At 35.0% G+C, this 19632-nt stretch overlaps 1 protein-coding gene across 1 annotated transcript; it reads right to left on the bottom strand.

Moving 5' to 3' along the window:
• Positions 1 to 3473: 3473 nt before the first annotated feature.
• LOC145097835 (inositol hexakisphosphate and diphosphoinositol-pentakisphosphate kinase VIP2-like) lies at positions 3474 to 11057 on the bottom strand. Its single transcript, XM_079035487.1, has 30 exons — positions 10872 to 11057; positions 10615 to 10758; positions 10365 to 10424; positions 10107 to 10153; positions 9372 to 9455; positions 9224 to 9287; positions 8953 to 9106; positions 8810 to 8880; positions 8586 to 8690; positions 8421 to 8513; positions 8259 to 8333; positions 8083 to 8168; positions 7782 to 7988; positions 7561 to 7660; positions 7385 to 7455; positions 7228 to 7288; positions 6825 to 6977; positions 6404 to 6446; positions 6208 to 6290; positions 6068 to 6130; positions 5925 to 5999; positions 5721 to 5846; positions 5400 to 5641; positions 5130 to 5313; positions 4831 to 5060; positions 4703 to 4760; positions 4434 to 4601; positions 4246 to 4320; positions 3820 to 4032; positions 3474 to 3682 (listed from the first exon to the last, which is right to left on the bottom strand). Exons 2-30 carry the CDS (start codon positions 10702 to 10704, stop codon positions 3596 to 3598), a joined length of 3168 nt encoding a protein of 1055 aa, XP_078891613.1. The 5' UTR covers positions 10705 to 10758; positions 10872 to 11057; the 3' UTR covers positions 3474 to 3595.
• Positions 11058 to 19632: the final 8575 nt, after the last annotated feature.

Genomic DNA, 19632 nt, shown 5'->3' with positions numbered 1-19632 from the left:
CAACGCCTCGGCATCGACTGTGATGAGACATTTAGTCCGGCTGTCAAACCGGCTACGATTCGTATGGTTCTCAGTCTTGCCACTTCTCGAAAATGGTCGATTCATCAGTTAGACGTTAAAAATGCATTCTTACATGGTCAACTGAATGAAACGGTTTACATGCACCAACCTCCCGGGTTTAGAGACATCACACATCCTGACCATGTCTGCCTATTGCAGAAATCTCTATATGGGCTTAAACAAGTTCCATGCGCTTGGTTTCAACGATTTGCATCATATATCACCAGGATCGGTTTTACACGTACTCGTGATTCTTCATTGTTTATATTTTGCAGGGGTACGGAGATGGCTTATTTATTGTTATATATTGATGACATCATTTTGGCAGCCTCCTCTACGGATCTCCTACAGCGTATCATCTCACTTCTAGCATCGGAATTTGCTATGAAGGATCTTGGTGATCTATCTTACTTTCTAGGCATTGCTGTTACACGGGACTCTAATGGTATATTCCTTTCCCAACGCAATTATGTGTTGGAAATCTTGGAGCACGCGAACATGTTAACCTGTAACCCGTGTCGCACACCTGCTGATACTCAGTCCAAACTAGATTCTTCAGGCAATCCTATCACTGATCCGACCCTATACCGAAGCCTCGCAGGTGGTCTCCAGTATCTCACCTTTACTCGCCCAGACCTATCATATGCCTTGCAACAGATTTATCTATTCATGCACAATCCCGCGAACCTCACTTTCATGCTCTTAAACGTATATTACGATATGTTCGCGGGACGTTAGACTACGGGCTTCAACTTCATCACTCTCCCACAACAAATCTCATAGCCTATTTTGATGCTGATTGGGGGGTTGCCCTGACACATGTCGATCCACCAGCAGCTACTGTGTATTTTTGGGTGATAATCTTTTATCTTGGTCCTCTAAATGCCAACAGACCGTTTCACGTTCAAGTGCAGAAGACGAATACCGTGGCGTGGCCAATGCAGTAGCCGAAACCTGTTGGTTACGAAATCTTCTTCGTGAGCTACACACTCCTCTTTCTAAGGCAACCGTTGTTTACTGTGATAATGTCAGTGCTGTTTATTTGTCTACAAATCATGTTCAACATCAACGCACCAAACACATAGAGATGGATATTCATTTTGTGCGTGGCAAGGTTGCAATTGGTCAAGTCAGAGTTCTACATGTTCCTTCCAGCCTTCCGTATGCACATATCTTCACCAAAGGACTTCCATCTTCTTTGTTTACAGATTTTCGGATCAGTTTGAGTGTTTGCTCTAGATCTCCCGCTCAAACGTATTAATGTATTATTGTATTGTATATTTAGATAGCGTGTATTTGTATTTAACCCAGCAGTTACCTAGCCCATGGGGCCCATGTAACCTTGTATTTAATCATTGTTATTACAATGCTTCTTTAAGAAAAGATCTCAAATAGTTGCCCATTTGTTTTCTATCCCAATATAAATGCTAAGTTGAAATTAAACAAATATATTGTATATTTAAGGATTAGTACCTAATTATACACAACTAAACCTAACATAGAGTGCATACTTATGGCCATTGTGGATTTGCAGGTCAAATTTTTGTTTTCACTTGAGAGCTAAAGCTTGCCACATAAAGTGATAAAACATCAGTACAACGTTTGGTTGGGGCATCGCTCTTGAGTTTGGCTGTAAGCCTGTAACCTGTAAGTGTAGGACCAAGACCAATTATGCATATTGAATTATTGATAATGATTCTCATCACTTTATTGATTTGGATCACATGCGCTAAATGGCTAAAATAAGGGACTTAAGTAAAATTAATAATGTTGAACGAATTAAAATTCTTATAACATCCTACATGATTTTTTTTTTTTTTTAAATTACATGGTCTAAATAGCTAAAATCTAGAAACCCAAGTACAAATAATCACAATTAGGTGACTTGAACGAATTAAAATTCTTATAACATCCTACATGATTTTTTTTTTTAAAATTACATGGTCTAAATAGCTAAAATCTAGAAACCCAAGTACAAATAATCACAATTAGGTGACTTGAACGAATTAAAATTCATACAAAATTAAAGATGTGTTGGGCATGCATTTTTAAAGAGCTTCTATATTTTAGATTTTAAGATAAAACTAGAAACAAAAAAGTTTGTTCGGCAATAGGAGCTTCTATTTTTAACTATTAAAAAAAAAAAAAACACTCAAAATGTGTCAACTGTTTTAAGTAGCCTTTAACAAAAATACTTTTATAACTTTACAAATTGACTTAATTATATATTTTTTAAAATCAATGACGTGTTTTTGATAAAAATTTTTATGTAGTGTTACATGTTTTAAAAGTTTCTAACTACTTTTGCCGAACATTCATATACGCTATAGCTACCAACTTCCAGTTAGTTTTGCCGAACATGCTCTAAGATTCTTAAAACTTCGTAGATATTGTTTTATTAAACATTATTGAATTCTTTTATATGATAAGTAAAACCACTATAAACTAATAATGTTGGGATTGAGATATTTTATTAATTTAGCAACATATTATTATATTGATAAATTAATAGATTATTAATTTAAAGAGTTGGCTTATATATGTGAGCAACTCTCAAATTAATGCATCCAAATGGATGTCGACGAGTTGTTGGATTATCCAGGAGAAAATAATAATGAATGTTACGAGGTTTAAAGCATTGAAGAAATTATCACGGATACCGTTCAAAATTCGGTTGATGATGATTCATTATCTTTTGAACCGGTCACTCGGCAAGAAGCATTACAAGCTACATCAACTCTTCACAACTTTTTGTTGCAATACGAAAATACATGCCTCAACTCTTAAGTACAATTGGAAGATTTAAAGATGAACTCAATATAGATTTGAAGTTCTAGATTTTTGAAATATTTTAGTAATTATTAATTTATAGTTCCGTTGGGACCAATATATATACATTGGGATTTCAAATAAAAATATTATTTTATTATTTTATCAATTGGGGTCCAATTTTGTATTAGTCCTAAGTTGGTTACGGACAAATTATTAATTTTATCGAAGTTATTAATTTATCGAGTTTTAAATTATAAAGGTTCCACCGTACATTTTGTTTATGATTTTCTTATAAAATTGGAAAAGAAAATGTTGGACATTTCAATTCAACTCGACTTAACCCACGTTAAAAGTAACAAGTCACATGAAAGATCCATCCAGGCTCACATAAGAGATGTCTACCAACAACCAACCAAATCGGCTTTTTGATAAATGAACCAAGAAACATTAAAATTTGAATTTTTCCGGTATCTTAAAAGTACGAGAATATCAACTTTATATAATTTAATCTGGATCTATGTGGTGTGGTTTCCTCGGTTTACTCATTACTGCACCCCCCCACATGACACATGTTGTGTCAACAAAGATCCCAAAGTATAGTTTGATGGTAAAAGACGATTTTGGCCTTAAAGAAGAGAATATTATATTATATAGTTATTATTATTATAAAACAAAAGGTAGTACATAGAAAAGAACACCAAACCAAAGTTGATTTTTATTTTTTGTATATAAAAATTTTCTTACCAATGGCAATGTAGTTATTTTATACAAAGGAATCTCGGGAGACGGACAAAAAGCTATGACTAGTAGTAGTAGTAGTTGCATGTACCATCGAACAATTTCGATCTCCCTACACAACGATAACACTTTCAGAATTGTCTCTTTGCTTTATATCGAATCAAACACCCGTAAAAAATGTGTGGTAAAAAAAGAGAGTGTTTATTTGAGGTGAGAATATCCATGTTTATGGAAGGGCCAAAGATTTACCAGTCGCTCTAAAACTCCTGTACTTTTAAAGTAACCGGAGAATCCTTGTGGGATTGTTGGTGGGGGGAAATCTTCTGCTGGCATAGCAAATGGCCGAATCATTTTTTCCATTTTTTCTAAGGTCAGATATGACCCCACTTCTTGTAGCCTTTCCGGCCCCATTATTGGTAATGTGTGCTCTTGATGTAATGAAGATGCCTCAAGGTCGTTTTTCTGGGGGAAAATATCAATCATTTCATTTCTGAATAAATATTCAAGTCCACTAATAGAAACATAATAACATTTTTTTACCCATAATAGCAACATACTTACCTTTCGCTGAAATTAAAGTACATTGCTTATATTGAATAAAAAAAAGAGTAAAGTAAATTGCTATTTTTTGCAATTTTCCCTAAGAAGAAAATGCAAAAAAGTGCAACTGTTTACCTCTAAGGGCGACAAGTCAGCACCACGGCTAAAAGTCATCTCTATACGATACCTCTTTGGATCTTCCAAATTCACCTACAGAATTAAATCTTGATATAACAAATCTAGGGAAACAATGGTCGTTTTATATATATATATATATATATATTTTTTTTTTTAAAAAAAACTTGAGTGAAAGAATTACTAACATCTGTATTCTCAAACATCCTCAAGACAATATAGCTCATGTAGTCAAGTTCCTTGGTTTTCAATAGACGTTCCAAAGCACTATCACAAACAAGGCTAGCTTCCCCTTTAAGAGATCCATCCAAGTTACAGTAACGAAGAACATTCATCAAGGAATGAATATGAGATTCCTAACATTAAAAACCAAAAATACGTATCACCATCACCATCACCATATAATAATAATTTACTAATCCTTAGTTATGACGAAAATTTTAATTATTTTACATACCGATGTAAAGTAAAGGCGAGTTCGGACGTGTCTTTCCGGTGTCCGAACATTAGCATATCTACAAAAAAACATAAAATATCGTTATTTTCAATTTTCAAAATGGATTAAAATAATTCAAATCCACTCACTTTGGATCCAACCGATATTTAATTTCTTTGTCTTCATCATCATCCGGATCCTTTGACTTTTCGCCTGTCCTTCTTGAATCTTCATTCTTTTGGCGATGATCTCTATGTTCTTTAACAACCGCAATAGAAGATGTGTCTTGACACTGACTTTTCAAATCCGCAACATTAATCGCTTCTTCTCGCGTATTCCTCAAATCAATCAATATTTTCCCCAATAAACGACGTGCAATCTAGAATCAAACTCCAAAGGTTATATTTGTAATTTCGTATCTCGACTATTGACTTACTTAAGGTACTACCTTTGAGCCTATCTTCAACTTTTGCTTTGGATTGATGCCATACTCATTAGGAATAACACCATCTGCTAATAACTGGGCGACTTTGAATAGCTCATCTAATCCTTCTATATTAAGATGTGCATTGTGTAAGAGATCATACTTGCATGAGTCATAAACATCTGGAATTTGTGTTATATCATATCGTCTGCTCAAGGAAAACATATATTATTATTAAAAGTGACAAATAAGAAACGAGAAATTACTAATTTGAGTTGTTTATGAAAAGCTTACTCTTTGCGTTCATTATACAAGTCTCTTTCAAGTTTCCTCCATCGTGCATACATTAGAAGAAAGCCTTCACTCCCACAAGGTAATCCAGCAGCAATACGATCGACATCTATATTTGTTTTCCCAAGTGCTTTTGCTTGATCATATGGAGGAATCACATCGTATGAAGTTGTTTCTGTAAGCTTTTCATCTTCATCTTTTGCAAGTAGTCTCACTTGTTCAGTTACCTTTTTCGTCAGTTTCACCTATCAAACTATACACTCAGTATAGGGAGGGGTACTAATTTGTTTTTTGAAATGTAAGGGTAAAATGGTCAGAAGTTACCAGTTTAGGTAGAAGTTCAGAAGCATTTGGAGGAATTCCAGCTCCATCGATCATCCATGGTTTTTTTGATGATCCGTTAGTTTGAACTAGTTTTGCTCGAGAGGTTATCAACTCCTTTAATCGAGCCTGAAATATAATAGAAAAAAACTATATAAGTTATTATGAAACTAAAAAAATCGAAAAATTAGAATCATATAGTATTACTTTGGCTTCTTCCATCTTGATGCTTGCATTATCGAGTCCATCTAACATGGAAGAGTCCTTGCTAACAAGTGAAACCTTCAAAAGGAGTTTGATTTTGTTAGTCAAAGTCAAAGTCAAAGTGTTGAAGTACAAGGTAAACAAACCAGGATTGGTGTTAATTGTCCTTCCAAGTCTAGAAGCCCCTTGGCAAATGCAGCAGCTGACATCTGTCAGTTTTTTTTTTTAAAGAAGTCAAAAACAAAAGTATTGTTGGAAAGGAAGTCAACAAAAGTCAAAGTGATACCTGCACACGGCCTTCATCTGAGCTGTAAATTTTGAGATCATGTCGGTATGTACTGTGGAGGCGAAGTAGTCCTGTGCCTTCACCTGAGACATAAATTCATCTTCTTAATTAAATCTACTTTTTTTTTAAAATATATTAATATTCAATTAATCATATTGTAAGTTATAGCTAGAAAGTAAAAGTATATTATCTTAACCTGGATACATGTTGTTTCGAAAATATCTACCAAGTTCTTCAGCCTGAAAATACAAAAGAAACAGCAAATTTATACATTATAAAAAGGAAAAGTAAATTAAATTTTTGGTTCAAGAGTATAGTTGATTTTTTCAATTTTGGTCCCCGAAAGGATTTCTCTTGCAATTTTGGTCCTCAATTAAGGTTTTTGACTTTTTGTCCTGTTTTTGGTCATTGTTCCAAGTAGAATGACTATATTTCTGAGATCAAAATTGCAAAAATCAGCTAATACACAGGGAACAAAATAGTCATTTTACTTGGAACAAGGACCAAAAAATTACAAGGACCTCAAATAAGGACTTTTGGGACCAAACTTGAAAAACTCAGCTAAACCTGGGGACCAAAAATGTAATTTTCCCACTGTAATATTTAGAAATAATCACCTGTTTTCGGCCAGCATGTGTTAAAACACCTCCGTATTTAAGAACCATTAATGCTTCAATTGGGCGTTCCTCTTCAGTGTCCCCTTTTAATACTTTAACCCATTTAAGTGGCTTCAGTTGTACTTTTCTATAAATACCAGAGAAATGGCCACCCTGGAAAAAGCAATACTTTGTTATTTAAAATAACAAGAGCCTATTTATTACATCTTTTCTTTTAGGGAAAAATTGCAAGAAATAGCAACTTACTTCACTCGTTTTACTAATATACTCAATGTACTTTACTTTTTACCTATAATAGCAATATATGTTACACTTATTAATTGGTAATGAAATGTAAGTATGTTGCTATTTTATGCAATTTGCTTTCTTATTATTGGTGTTGTAAGTAAGGTAAGATGAAAACCTCTTCCAGAACTGCTTTAACTTGACGCAGTTTTTCTGCGTGTTCGATGTATTCTGCTTCACTGTCACTTTCAAGACCCGGTCAAGAAAAGACCAAAATACCCCTTTAGTATGCAATTAATGAATCTTCAATATAAACAATAAACCAAGCAAAATACCTGGTGTGAGGTACCAGTATACGTGTAGCATCTAACAAGTCCTGCAACTGGACTGCACTTTTGAGTTTTGTCTGTTTGTTGAACAAAACAAAAGATAATTACTGTATTTAATAATTATGTTGGGATCAAAAGGAATAAAAAAGTAAAAAAAAAAAAAAAAGAAATATAAGAAGCACCTCAGCTCTAGGTCTTCCCCCATTGTATTTTAGCATTATATTCAACAACTTTTCCTCAGTGACCTTCAACTTCACCTTTTGCTTTGGAGTCCTATCACCACTGCAACATAAAAACAGAGATTTTGTGTAATGCATTGCCTATATTAATGAAACAAGTGAAATTATGTTTCTATTTCTTGAAACTTGCCCTAATTTATTAAAAAAAATGATATAATTCTTACTGACGAACAATGGCAATTACACAACGAAGCTCTTCAGCTTGACCAAATGAGCCAATGATTCCACTCCCTTGACGTGTTAGTCCTTCAGAAGGCTGAGCTGGCTCGTTGACTTTCCATGGAAGAATTGGTGGAATTGCTGTTGAAAGATGGGGAGCTTTTGCATCTAGAAACATCTTTCTCAACACACAAGCAGCATCATCATAATATCTGTAATTATCATAAACATGGTTAAATAAATAAACAAGAGAAAATTAATAACTCATGTTGATGTTGGTTCATCAATATATTAAACAGTTATTACTTGTATGAGTTCTTGACAAAGCTCCACCCGTTCACATCACAAACATATGAACGACCTTCGCATCGTAAGAGATCAAAACCGCACACCTGTCATATAAGGGTAAAATGGTCATTTACTCATGTTAAACCAATTCATCTAGATAGAACTTAAGAGAGAGATAATAATTGTATTTGTACCCCTTGTCTAAATGCAATGCAGACTTCTCTTGCCATTTGCTTCTCATTTGGTGTAAGCAACACAGGATACCTAACCTACCAAATATAATAAATTTAAATTAGTATCAAATTCATATCCATTTATGAAAATGAAAATCTTCAATAAGGTGAATAATTACTTACTTCTTTTCCATCAGGGTTTCTCATAACAACACCATCAACAACAGGAGATTTCCTGGCTTCAGCATGTGCATATTCTGGACCAACTGTATACACCTATCAGATACAAAAAATATAAGATGACATGAATAACATATTAAATATAAATATAATAAAATAAAATACAACCTTAACATCTGTTCCTCCAGTTGGCATAAATTCTTCATATATGTAAGAACTCTCACGCCTCACTCTTCTAACCTCTGAATGAAACTCACTTGATCTATTTCCAACCTGTAAGAAATATAAAATTTAAGTTACTATTTTATATTTTTACTATTAAACATATTGAAGTTACATATAAGTTTCTGAAGCTCTGAATTCCACAGAAAGGTCAAAGTTGAAGAGTTGACCTTTCGGAACAATTCTTTCATGCCACCTCCTGCTGAACTGGGGTAGTAAATCATTATACGATGATCGTCACCTAAATTTAAAGAAAAAGAAAATATTTAATCTGAAAAAATAAATATTACAAAAAGGAACTTATAGGTAATACCATGTATGGGCTTCTCTACAAAAGGCTTCCCAAATCTCTGTCCATGAACCTCAACAAAATCTTCTTCCTCAACAAAATAATCCAAATCTTGATATGGTTTTTCTCTATTTACAAGTGCATATCGAGGAACAGGAATTCCATATGATTCAAGACACTTTCAATTTCAAAACAAAAAAAAAAAAAAAAAAAAAAAAAATCCATCAGTAAGCATGAATTTGTGAATGATAATAAAGAATGAATGCACATAAGATGATGGATTTTTCAGTCATACCTCATATACTTTCCTCCTGTCATGAAGAAGATGCTGTTGTTCAAGTTCATTAACAAGGAAAGGCCTGAAAAGGAGAATGTAAAGTATTTATTTGCTAAGCTGAAGAGAAAAGGGTATCTTAAAATGATTTAAATAAGATGAGACATACTTCCTTAATGCAGCATAAGCTTCAGCTTTTTCAAGCGGATACCCAGAAGAATGGAAAGCAATCAAACAATCACAAATTGGCCACCTGAAATGCTAAAGTTAGTGCAAGAACTCCAAATGATAATTATAATAATAATACTATTACATGTTTAAATACATTGCTTGCTACTATTAACAGAGACAAGTTGAACATACAAGAATCATTCTCTTCCATCATCCATGTTGTACAATCAATACTTGAAAGAGATTATACATTGATGTTCTTTTAGCTACAAATTTTATGTATATTGTATTGCAATATAGTTTCATGTAAATACCATGCCTCGTAAACTAGCATTTTATCTATCGATAATTAATTTTACATTGATGCTGAGCTAAAGAAGTTTAAGACTTAAAGGTAAAATTCAGAATCCACTTTTTCAATGATGTAATTTTTTTAAATAAAACTTTATTTAACAAGAAAGTGCTCAGGTCCAGTTTCTACTTCATAGTTTCCTAAAGAATGACCCAAAATGTATATTAAAAAAGACAGAACCTCGGCTTTTCAGGTAGACAAATCTGTTAAACATCTATAGTTCAAGAAGAAAAGAAATTAAAATGCAGCACTACTCATAATGTTCACTGTCATAACAGATCCATCAAAATACTACATACCTGAATAACAATTAAAGAAATAAGGCACAAATTAATACTATGAATTTACAAAGTGTTTAAGAACTACTAATATAAACCATACCTCTCTACTGGTTCCTCTAGGATAACTCTGTCCCCGAAATGGATGATCTACAGAAGCATACGACAACGAGATGTAATGAGTAAAACCTTCAGCAAATATATAGATTACTTGCATGTTAATTAAGCAAACAAATAATGGGATGTTTGATCTAGATTCTTCACTTAGAATCTCATTTTATATTCATACATCTATATCTGCTATTATTCCATTCAACAAACGAAACTGAATTGGAAATGAGCAAAATGAAATAGCGATTACCTCAAATTCACCAAAAGCTTGCAACCTTTCCAAAATTTGCCCCATTGGCGCCGAGAAAACCTAATGCCGACGCCAACACACAAAGAGAGAAATAGAAACAGAAAATGAAATAAATAAAAGCAAACACTAAATCGAAGAAAACTAATCAAGTGAGAAAACACTATCGCCGTATACAGATTCATCGAAAACAGAGAATATCGCCGTTAAAAGAACCACGAGATGTATTTAAAACTCGAGCAAAAGGAAGAACCTCCAGGCCGCATTTCACCTTCTTTTCCATAACGCAAACGCCAATCGTGATCTTCCTGTCAGCATCATCGTTCTCACTCCTCTCCGTCATCTCGATCAATCTCTTAAAATGTACCTTCTTATACACCAATCACTTCCGTTCTTCCTGATCAAAATACCAAATCCAACAGCACAACATAAACACAATAATCAAATGCTTAGATACAGATATAGACATACATATTGAGATTTGAGACTGAAGAAGAAGAAGATTCCTACCAGAAAAAACGAGAAACTCGGTGGAAAGAAGGCAGGAAACGTTGTCGTCGTCGGTGATGCCTTTCTGATACGGGCTGATTAGCTCACGAGGATAGACAATGCCAAGAGAAGCAGTAACAAACCATTCTAAAAAGAGGAAAAACTGTGAGGATGACGTGTTTATAATAATAGTGTAGTAGTAGCATTCCAAGAAAATAAAAGGTAAAAGGTATCATGGATTCTGGAATATACATATATGTCTATTTAAATCATGTAGGGGCCTAGTTTAGAGTGTTGGGATTGGAAAAGGACTCGGCCTTTGTCCTAATAAGCTGCATAATGAAAAGGTGTTATGTAAAAACATATAACATATTTTTATTATTGTATTAAGTGATCATTTTTCATAGATTTCACATTATAAACATTATATCAGAAAATAACTAAATGACCATGGAATTGTTCAATTTTTGTTAGGCTTATTTAATGAAATTATTTCTATGATTTTGAGATTTTCAATGCATAATTGTTCAAACTTTCATATTTCTAGATGTTGTAAAAGACAATATATTGGTGTGAAATGTCATATAATTGTTTTTCAAAGTATGCAATATAATTTTGGTGTAAAAGATGTAATTTCTAACTACTGTGTTTGTTATCATTATATACTTATAAAACTTGCATTTTTTCTTGAACCACATTCATTTGAAACTCTCATGTATTTTTTCCTTTCACCACATTCATTTGAAACTCCCATGACTTTTCAATTTCTTTCTAATAATTATTATAAGTTGGTTAATAAGGTTAAATAAATATCAAACCTAAAGTGTAATCATATATAAACTAAATTACAATATTAAAAACATATATTTTCTTCTACTTATAAAGTTTGTTTTTAACTTTTAACATATTGTACTTAATTTATTAGGTTTAATATGTTATATGTAAACCATTATCATTTTAAAGCTACAACTTTTGATCAATTTGTATAAAATACTTAAATTGTTAATTTAAATCTAACCTTATATGATCAACTTAAATATAAAATTTAGTTCAAATTAAACAACCCAAAAAATATTTTGTAAATAGTTAAAAGTGATAAATTATAGTGTCTTTCTAATAATGATTATAAATTGGTTAATAAGGATAAATAAGTATCAAACCTAAAGTGTAATAAAAAATAAACTAAATTTCAATATTAAAATAATATTTTTACTTCTACTTATAAAGTTATCTCTTTAACTTTAAACATATTATAGTTAATTTATTAGATTTGATATGTTGTTGTATGTAAACCATTATCAGTTTAAAACTAAAACTTTTGAACTGTATAGACAAAATACTTAAATTGTTAATTTAAATATAACATTACAGGGTCAACTTCAATATAAATTTCAGTTCCATTAAAAAAAACTCAAAGAATATTTTGTGAATAGTGAAAGTGATAAATTTTAGTTCTAAATGCAGAAACTAAATTGTAATATCAATTCACTAAAATATTTCCTAAAGATATTTTTATAATCGTTAAAACTTTTGAAATAAGTAGCTTAAAATAACTTATAATAACTGTTGGAATAGTGTCTAAGGCTGTAACTATATCCAGTTGTGCATGGTCCTTTTGGGTTGCCTTCACCATAACAACTTGATAGGATGATTTAATAAGAGAGAGTAAATATTATTAATATATTATGGGAATAATATAATGAATAATATATTGTTATTTGATTAATATAAGTCATAGAATTAATTAGAATTAATTTGGTGACTTAAAGAGATTAATTAAATAAAGGGGTATAAACTGTCAATTGTTTGATAGTTAAACTTTAGACTGTAAATCCATTTGGATATACTATGGACGGATTCTAAGAGGATTAGGATAGCTAAAATCGTCCATTAGAGTTATCTAGGAATGGATTTGGATAGCCTTAAGAGAAGATTATCTGATAGGGACTTATCTGTAATCCTTAAGGAGTCTACAAGTATAAATAGACCCCATGGCATAGGGAATCCGTGACTAAGCCTAAAGTAAGGAACTTCTGGTCGAATTCCTCCCCTCTCCTTTCTCCCAAATCATCCTCCTTGCTTTGGTATTTGTAAGCCATTAGAGGAGTGACATTTGTGACTCTAGAAGCTCCAAGACCTCAAGATCAACAAGGAACTCAAAGGTATGATTCTAGATCTGTTTCAATGTTGTTATTTAACCTAATTAGTAATTAGAAGTCTTGGATTCAAAGCATGTTTATTAGAAAGCCTAGATCCAAGCATTAGGGTTTTGCATGCGCACATAGGAAAGTTCTTATGTCTAAAACCCATCAGTGGTATCAGAGCCTAGTTTGGTTTTCTGTAAATTGTTGCTTGATTAACTGAAACAAACCTGCAAAATTCGATTTTTTGGTTTCTGAGTCATGGACTCGGCGAGTCTCAAAGTGGACTCGGCGAGTAGGCCTGACTCGGCGAGTCCCTTTGTGCACTCGGCGAGTCCAGGCGTCAGGAATGGCCAGATTTGGGATTTCTTTGTGTTTATCTTATCTTAACTTACCATAAACTAATTAGATCAATATTAATTCGTTTTTCTGATAAATATAACTATTATCTTGATCTAGTTAAAGGTAATTATCAACTAATTAAATATTTAATTTCCTTATATGATAATTAATTGATTATTTTGATTATTTTGGTAATTATCTTAAAAAGAAATCTTGAATAAATCAAATATAGATAATTAGGATATTAATTGTTAATTGGAATTATTTATTATTTGATCCTCCATGTTTTAAATGTTTAAAACCTACCCTCATGTTTTGAAATTTACTTTTGTGATTAAAAGCTTTAATTTAGACAACTTAAATTTCAAGCCCTAGATTTTAAAAGTTTTAAAATACAACCCTATACTAATATGATATTACTAGAATAATATATATATATGTATAACTAAATGCTAGTCTTACCGTTAGTAGGCCTCATTCACGAAGCCGATCTATAAGGTGGGTATAAGGTTGCGGCCTATAAAATGGCGCTTAATGGGTGTACACTCACACCCACCGCTTGCTTGATTGGTGGAGGGTCGTTAGCCGAACGGGTAGGATAGGGCAACCTCATCCTCTCATTAAAAGTATAATAAGAAATACAAAGTAACTACACATATTTTAAAATTTCCCAATCCTAGTTACTTTAGGAAAAGTGAATTGATGCAATCCCATGAAATTACACTTTGCACCTTGCTAAGATGTTAGTGGAGCGTGTGTGGTTTACCGGCACACTAATTGGTTCTAAGCGAAGGTGGCAAAGGGTGATTCGTTGTATATCATAGTTCGATGGAGCGTGTGTGGTTTACCGGCACATCGAATAGGTGATCGTTACAATGAAGGCACCATGTGAATTTGCATGGTTATTCACACCCGCTTTGTGATCCTCAGTATCCCAGTCACAAACAAGAGGGGCATATCGAGATTTAAACATGCCATTGAATAGTTTCAATGAATCTCATCCGAACCAAGGAATTCTCAAAAACACTTAGGACTAATAGTTTAGGTTTTTGTGATGGAGAATTAGTGAATCGTCATTCACTTACCTTCAATGTATTTGCATGTTAGATTACGGCATCCCTTTTCTAATATGTAAATGTCATTGTTGGATCCTAGCCCTAATTTTTCTTATTGGGTGATAATTAGGGATTCATATTCTAATCTATCTTTGTCCTTTTCTAATTATAGATGTCGAACGCAAATAACGCTGCTGCTAGTTCTTTCACGTTGATGAGCCTTTGCCAAAAGGTCACCTTCGATGGAACGAACTTTAGCGAATGGATAAGATACATTCGCACCATTGCTCGCTATGAGGACAAAGAGTATGTCCTTGATGAGAAGCTCGAGAAAATCAACACCGAAATCGCTACTCCAGCCGAAATCACCGCCTTTGAAACTCATGAGCGAGATGCAACGAAGGTACATTGCATCATGATCGCCACCATGAACTCCGAATTCCAAAAGTCCTACGAGGACATGTACCCGTACGAGATGCACCAAGACTTATTGGAGAGGTACCACCAAAACGCGAGACAAGAGAGGTACGAGATTTTCACTAACATGATTTCTGCGAAGATGGGTCATGGAGAATCTCTTACCGTGCACTTGCAAAAGATGCAAAGGTATGTCGACCGCCTTCGCAAGTTAAATGTTGACTTCGGTGAGGATTTGGCGATCGACATGGTGCTTCACTCTTTGCCTCCGATGTACAATCAATTTAGGATGACCTACCACATGAATAAAGAAGAGGTCACCCTAAGTAAGCTCCAAGGTCTCTTGAGGGTTGCTGAGAGCAACTTCAAAGACAAGTCTGTTGCACCTACTCCCAATCCGCCCGCTGCTCTTGTCTTGGCTATTGGACAAGGGAAGGGAAAGAAGAGGAAAGCTTCATCGAAGAACTATCGCAAGGTGAAAGCCCGAGATGGTGCCTCTTCTAGTGGGACCAAAGTTGATCCCGCCAAGCCCTGCTCTAACCCGAAGGAGGCAGAGTGCCACCACTGCCACAAGATAGGACATTGGAAAAGAAGCTGCCCAGATTACCTGCAAGCGATCAAAGAAGGAAAGATCAAGCCATCTTTCGCAGGTATATATACAATCAAATCTAACGATTCTAATCATGCTATTTCTTGGGTTCTTGATACCAGTTGTGGTTATCACATTTGTTCTAATGTGCAGGGACTAAGAAGAAGTAGGGATATGGAGCAAGGAAGGATCAATCTAATCATGGGGAACAGAAGATCGTCGCCTGTGACCAAGATTGGAGTGTATTCCTTAGTGCTTAGGAATAGTTTAGTTTTAGATTTGAACAATTGTTGCTATTCGCCAGAAATGGCAAGAAACATCATTTCATTTCATGGTTTATATAGACAAGGATTTAGATTTTCTTTTAATAATGAGAATGGTTCTATTTTGGCTTATCTAAATGGTGTCTTTTACTTTGAAGCTATACCATGTAATGGAATATATGAAACTGTTATGATTGTTGATAACTTTGGAAATGATGTTTTGAATATTGATTCTTCCACTAGTATGGATAAAGCATCCTTGTGGCATTGTCGTCTTGGACATGTCAACAAGAAACGCATAGCCCAACTCCAAAAGGATGGAGTGTTGGAGTCATTCGACCTTAGGGAAGATGACACATGCGAGTCTTGTTTGCTTGGAAAGATGACTAAGTCGCCCTTCACGAGTACTTGTGAAAGGGGCGAGGGTCTATTGGACCTAATACATACCGATGTATGTGGACCGTTTAGATCAACCACGAAGGATGGGAACCGCTTCTATGTGACTTTTACCGATGACTATAGTAGATATGGGTATATCTACTTAATCAAGCAAAAGTCAGACACCTTTGAAAAGTTCAAAGAGTTCAAGAATGAAGTGGAAAATCAATTGGGCAGGAAAATCAAGATGCTTCGATCCGATCGAGGAGGAGAGTACCTAAGTCTTGAATTCCACGATTATCTCAAAGAGTGTGGAATAGTTTCGCAATTGACGCCTCCTAGGACACCGCAGTTGAATGGTGTGGCAGAAAGGCATAATCGAACCTTATTGGATATGGTTCGCTCAATGATGAGTCGTGCTTCACTACCTATCTCTTTTTGGGGGTATGCCTTAGAGACTGCCGCCCATATCCTTCACCGAGTCCCTACTAAGAAGGTTGCCAAAACACCTCACGAGATGTGGACAGGGAAAGCTCCCTCGTTGGCACATATCAAGGTTTGGGGTTGCGAGGCTTTCGTAAGACGAGATACTCACGACAAGCTTGAACCTCGAAGTGAGCGATGTATTTTCATCGGCTACTCGCAGACATCCTTTGGATATCTCTTCTATAGACCGAAGGACAATGTTGTCTTCGTTGCGAGGAGAGGAGTTTTCCGAGAGCGAGAACTCATAAGCCAAGGAGACAGTGGGAGGCAAATCGAACTTGAAGAGATTCAAGAATCGATAGATGAAGGAACCTCTACCGCTGGCACTCAACCCGAGGAGGAAACTCCGGTTGAACCAATTGACGAATCCTTACCTCTTAGACGTTCCGATAGAATTAGAGTTCATCCCTAGTTTTATGGCTTTCATATTACTACCGAAGGGGACACGTATATTAGTGATGGTACACTAGTAAATCTTGATGAACCTAATAGCTATAAGGAAGCCATGGCAGGCCCGGAGTCTGTAAAGTGGAAAGAGGCAATGGATAGCGAGATCCAATCCATGTATGATAACCAAGTTTGGAATTTGGTTGATTACGTGCCCGGACGTAAGACCGTTGGGTGCAAATGGATCTTCAAGAAGAAGACCGACGTGGATGGGAACGTACACACATATAAAGCGCGATTGGTCGCGAAGGGCTTTACTCAAACTCCCGGAGTTGACTATGATGAGACCTTCTCACCAGTTGCGAAGATTAAATCTATTAGAGTGATGTTAGCAATTGCCGCATTTCATGATTATGAGATTTGGCAAATGGATGTCAAGACCGCTTTCCTTAACGGAAAGTTGGCTGAGGATGTTTACATGGCTCAGCCAGAGGGGTTTGTGGATCCGAAGCATCCGGATAGAGTGTGTAAGCTTGAGAAGTCCATTTATGGACTTAAGCAAGCATCTCGTAGATGGAATCTTTGTTTCGATGAGAAAGTCAAAGAGTTTGGATTTGTACGAAGCGAAGACGAATCTTGTGTATATGTCAAAGCCAGTGGGAGTATAGTAAGCTTCCTCGTTCTATATGTCGATGACATATTACTCATAGGAAACGACATCCCGACTCTGCAGGAGGTAAAGTCCTGGCTCGGGAAGTGCTTCGCTATGAAGGATCTCGGAGAGGCTTCTTACATTTTGGGAATAAGGATAGTAAGAGAAAGAAGTAAGAGACTAATTGGACTTAGTCAGAATACTTACTTAGAGAAGGTACTAAAACGTTTTAGTATGGAAAACTCAAAGAAGGGAGAACTACCGATACAAAGTAATGCCAAATTGAGTAAGACTCAAAGTCCGAGTACCGAAGCTGAGATAGCAGAAATGAGCCGAGTACCATACGCTTCCGCAGTTGGCTCAATCATGTACGCTATGACTTGTACTCGCCCTGATGTAGCCTTCGCTTTGAGCATGGTTAGCAGATATCAAGGGAATCCTGGCAAAGCACATTGGATTGCGGTGAAGAATATCCTTAAGTACCTTCGGAGGACGAAGGAATGGTTCTTAGTCCTCGGAGGAAGTGATGACTTGAAGGTGCGAGGGTATAGTGACGCCAGTTTTCAAACCGACAGGGACAACTACCGTTCGCAGTCGGGCTGGGTCTTTACCCTAAATGGAGGAGCAGTGACATGGAAAAGTTCCAAGAAAGAAACCGTAGCTGATTCAACGTGCGAATCAGAGTACATTGCAGCGAGCGAAGCGTCGAAGGAGGCAATATGGCTAAAGAACTTCATCGGTGATCTTGGAGTCGTACCTGCCATAAAGGAGCCAATGGAGATTTTCTGTGATAACGAAGGTGCGGTTGCCTTAACCAAGGAACCGAGGGATCATGGTAGATCAAGACATATCGACAGAAAGTATCACTTCATTAGACATCGTGTAGAAGAAGGACAACTCGTAGTTAAGAGGATATCATCAGAAGATAACCCAGCAGATCCGCTTACGAAGGGACTGAGTAGGGTTAAGCACTTGCAGCATGCTAGGAGTATTGGGCTGAAGGATGATATTAGCATAGATTAGATAGTATTAGAAACGTGTAATAGATAAATGTAATTGACATTTTGATGATTAAATAAAGGAGTTTTATTTATGAGTAATGTTACTATCTTATGTTAATTGTTTAGCTATTGTTTCACTTTGCATGTTTTGACTTCCAGAATAATTGAGGTTATTAGGAATAATCGAATTATTCAAATGGTCCACAATCGTTCATATGTTGGAAGTAGATATGAAAGAAGATTGTCATGAATTGGTGTGTAGAATGTCTAAATGGTGTTAGACATAGCAAAGGATTGCTGCAACGTTCATGAGTGCTTATGAACTAGTTTTGAGCATTGGAATAAACCCGCGCTTGCTGGAATCACCTTATGGAATAAGATATAAAAGGTGATCGCAAGACGATAATATCATATAGTCTTAAAACCTAGATATATGGTTTATTATTTGTTAATTGATTGTACATTGATTATACGAAAACGCATCAGTAACTTGGTGTTATAAAACGTATTGTTGTGTATAGTTGGTAAATGGATAAGTAAATGCATATAAGTCGAAGTTTATCTGTAACTTTTATCTAAGAAGGTAAAAGCGATATCTCGGCCACTCGATGATTTGATTTGACTTATGTGTCGGGCCCGGTCAGAACTGAATTGATGTGTTCGATTAAGTTCTATGTCAAATAAATCAGAGATCGAGAAACCTAAATGCTTGACTAACCATTCCATAGGATTGTCAGCATGATATCTAACAGAGGACTGTACGTTCCCTTATCTAAAGGACAAGATTGATTAGATCAGAGTTGACAGCGTCTTTGAGAGCTACGATTGCAAACCGAATTGTACTTGTATAGTTACTAGACTTATCCAAGTGGGAGACTGTTGGAATAGTGTCTAAGGCTGTAACTATATCCGGTTGTGCATGGTCCTTTTGGGTTGCCTTCACCATAGCAACTTGATAGGATGATTTTATAAGAGAGAGTAAATATTATTAATATATTATGGGAATAATATAATGAATAATATATTGTTATTTGATTAATATAAGTCATAGAATTAATTAGAATTAATTTG

The sequence above is a fragment of the Lactuca serriola genome, chromosome 4, assembly GCF_051521515.1.
Source record: "Lactuca serriola cultivar US96UC23 chromosome 4, Lser_US96UC23_V15, whole genome shotgun sequence".
Classification (NCBI taxonomy): Eukaryota; Viridiplantae; Streptophyta; class Magnoliopsida; order Asterales; family Asteraceae; genus Lactuca; species Lactuca serriola.
This window is presented reverse-complemented; position numbering and strand designations above follow the sequence as displayed.

Excerpts from the sequence above, each read along its gene's own strand:
- LOC145097835 (XM_079035487.1), bottom strand. The coding sequence starts at position 10,704 with ATGACGGAGAGGAGTGAGAACGATGATGCTGACAGGAAGATCACGATT. Across the intron at positions 9,107-9,223 it reads ACAGGAGGAAAGTATATGAG|TGTCTTGAATCATATGGAAT; the intron begins GTATGACTGAAA and ends TGAAATTGAAAG. Across the intron at positions 6,447-6,824 it reads CACATGCTGGCCGAAAACAG|GCTGAAGAACTTGGTAGATA; the intron begins GTGATTATTTCT and ends TTGTATTTTCAG.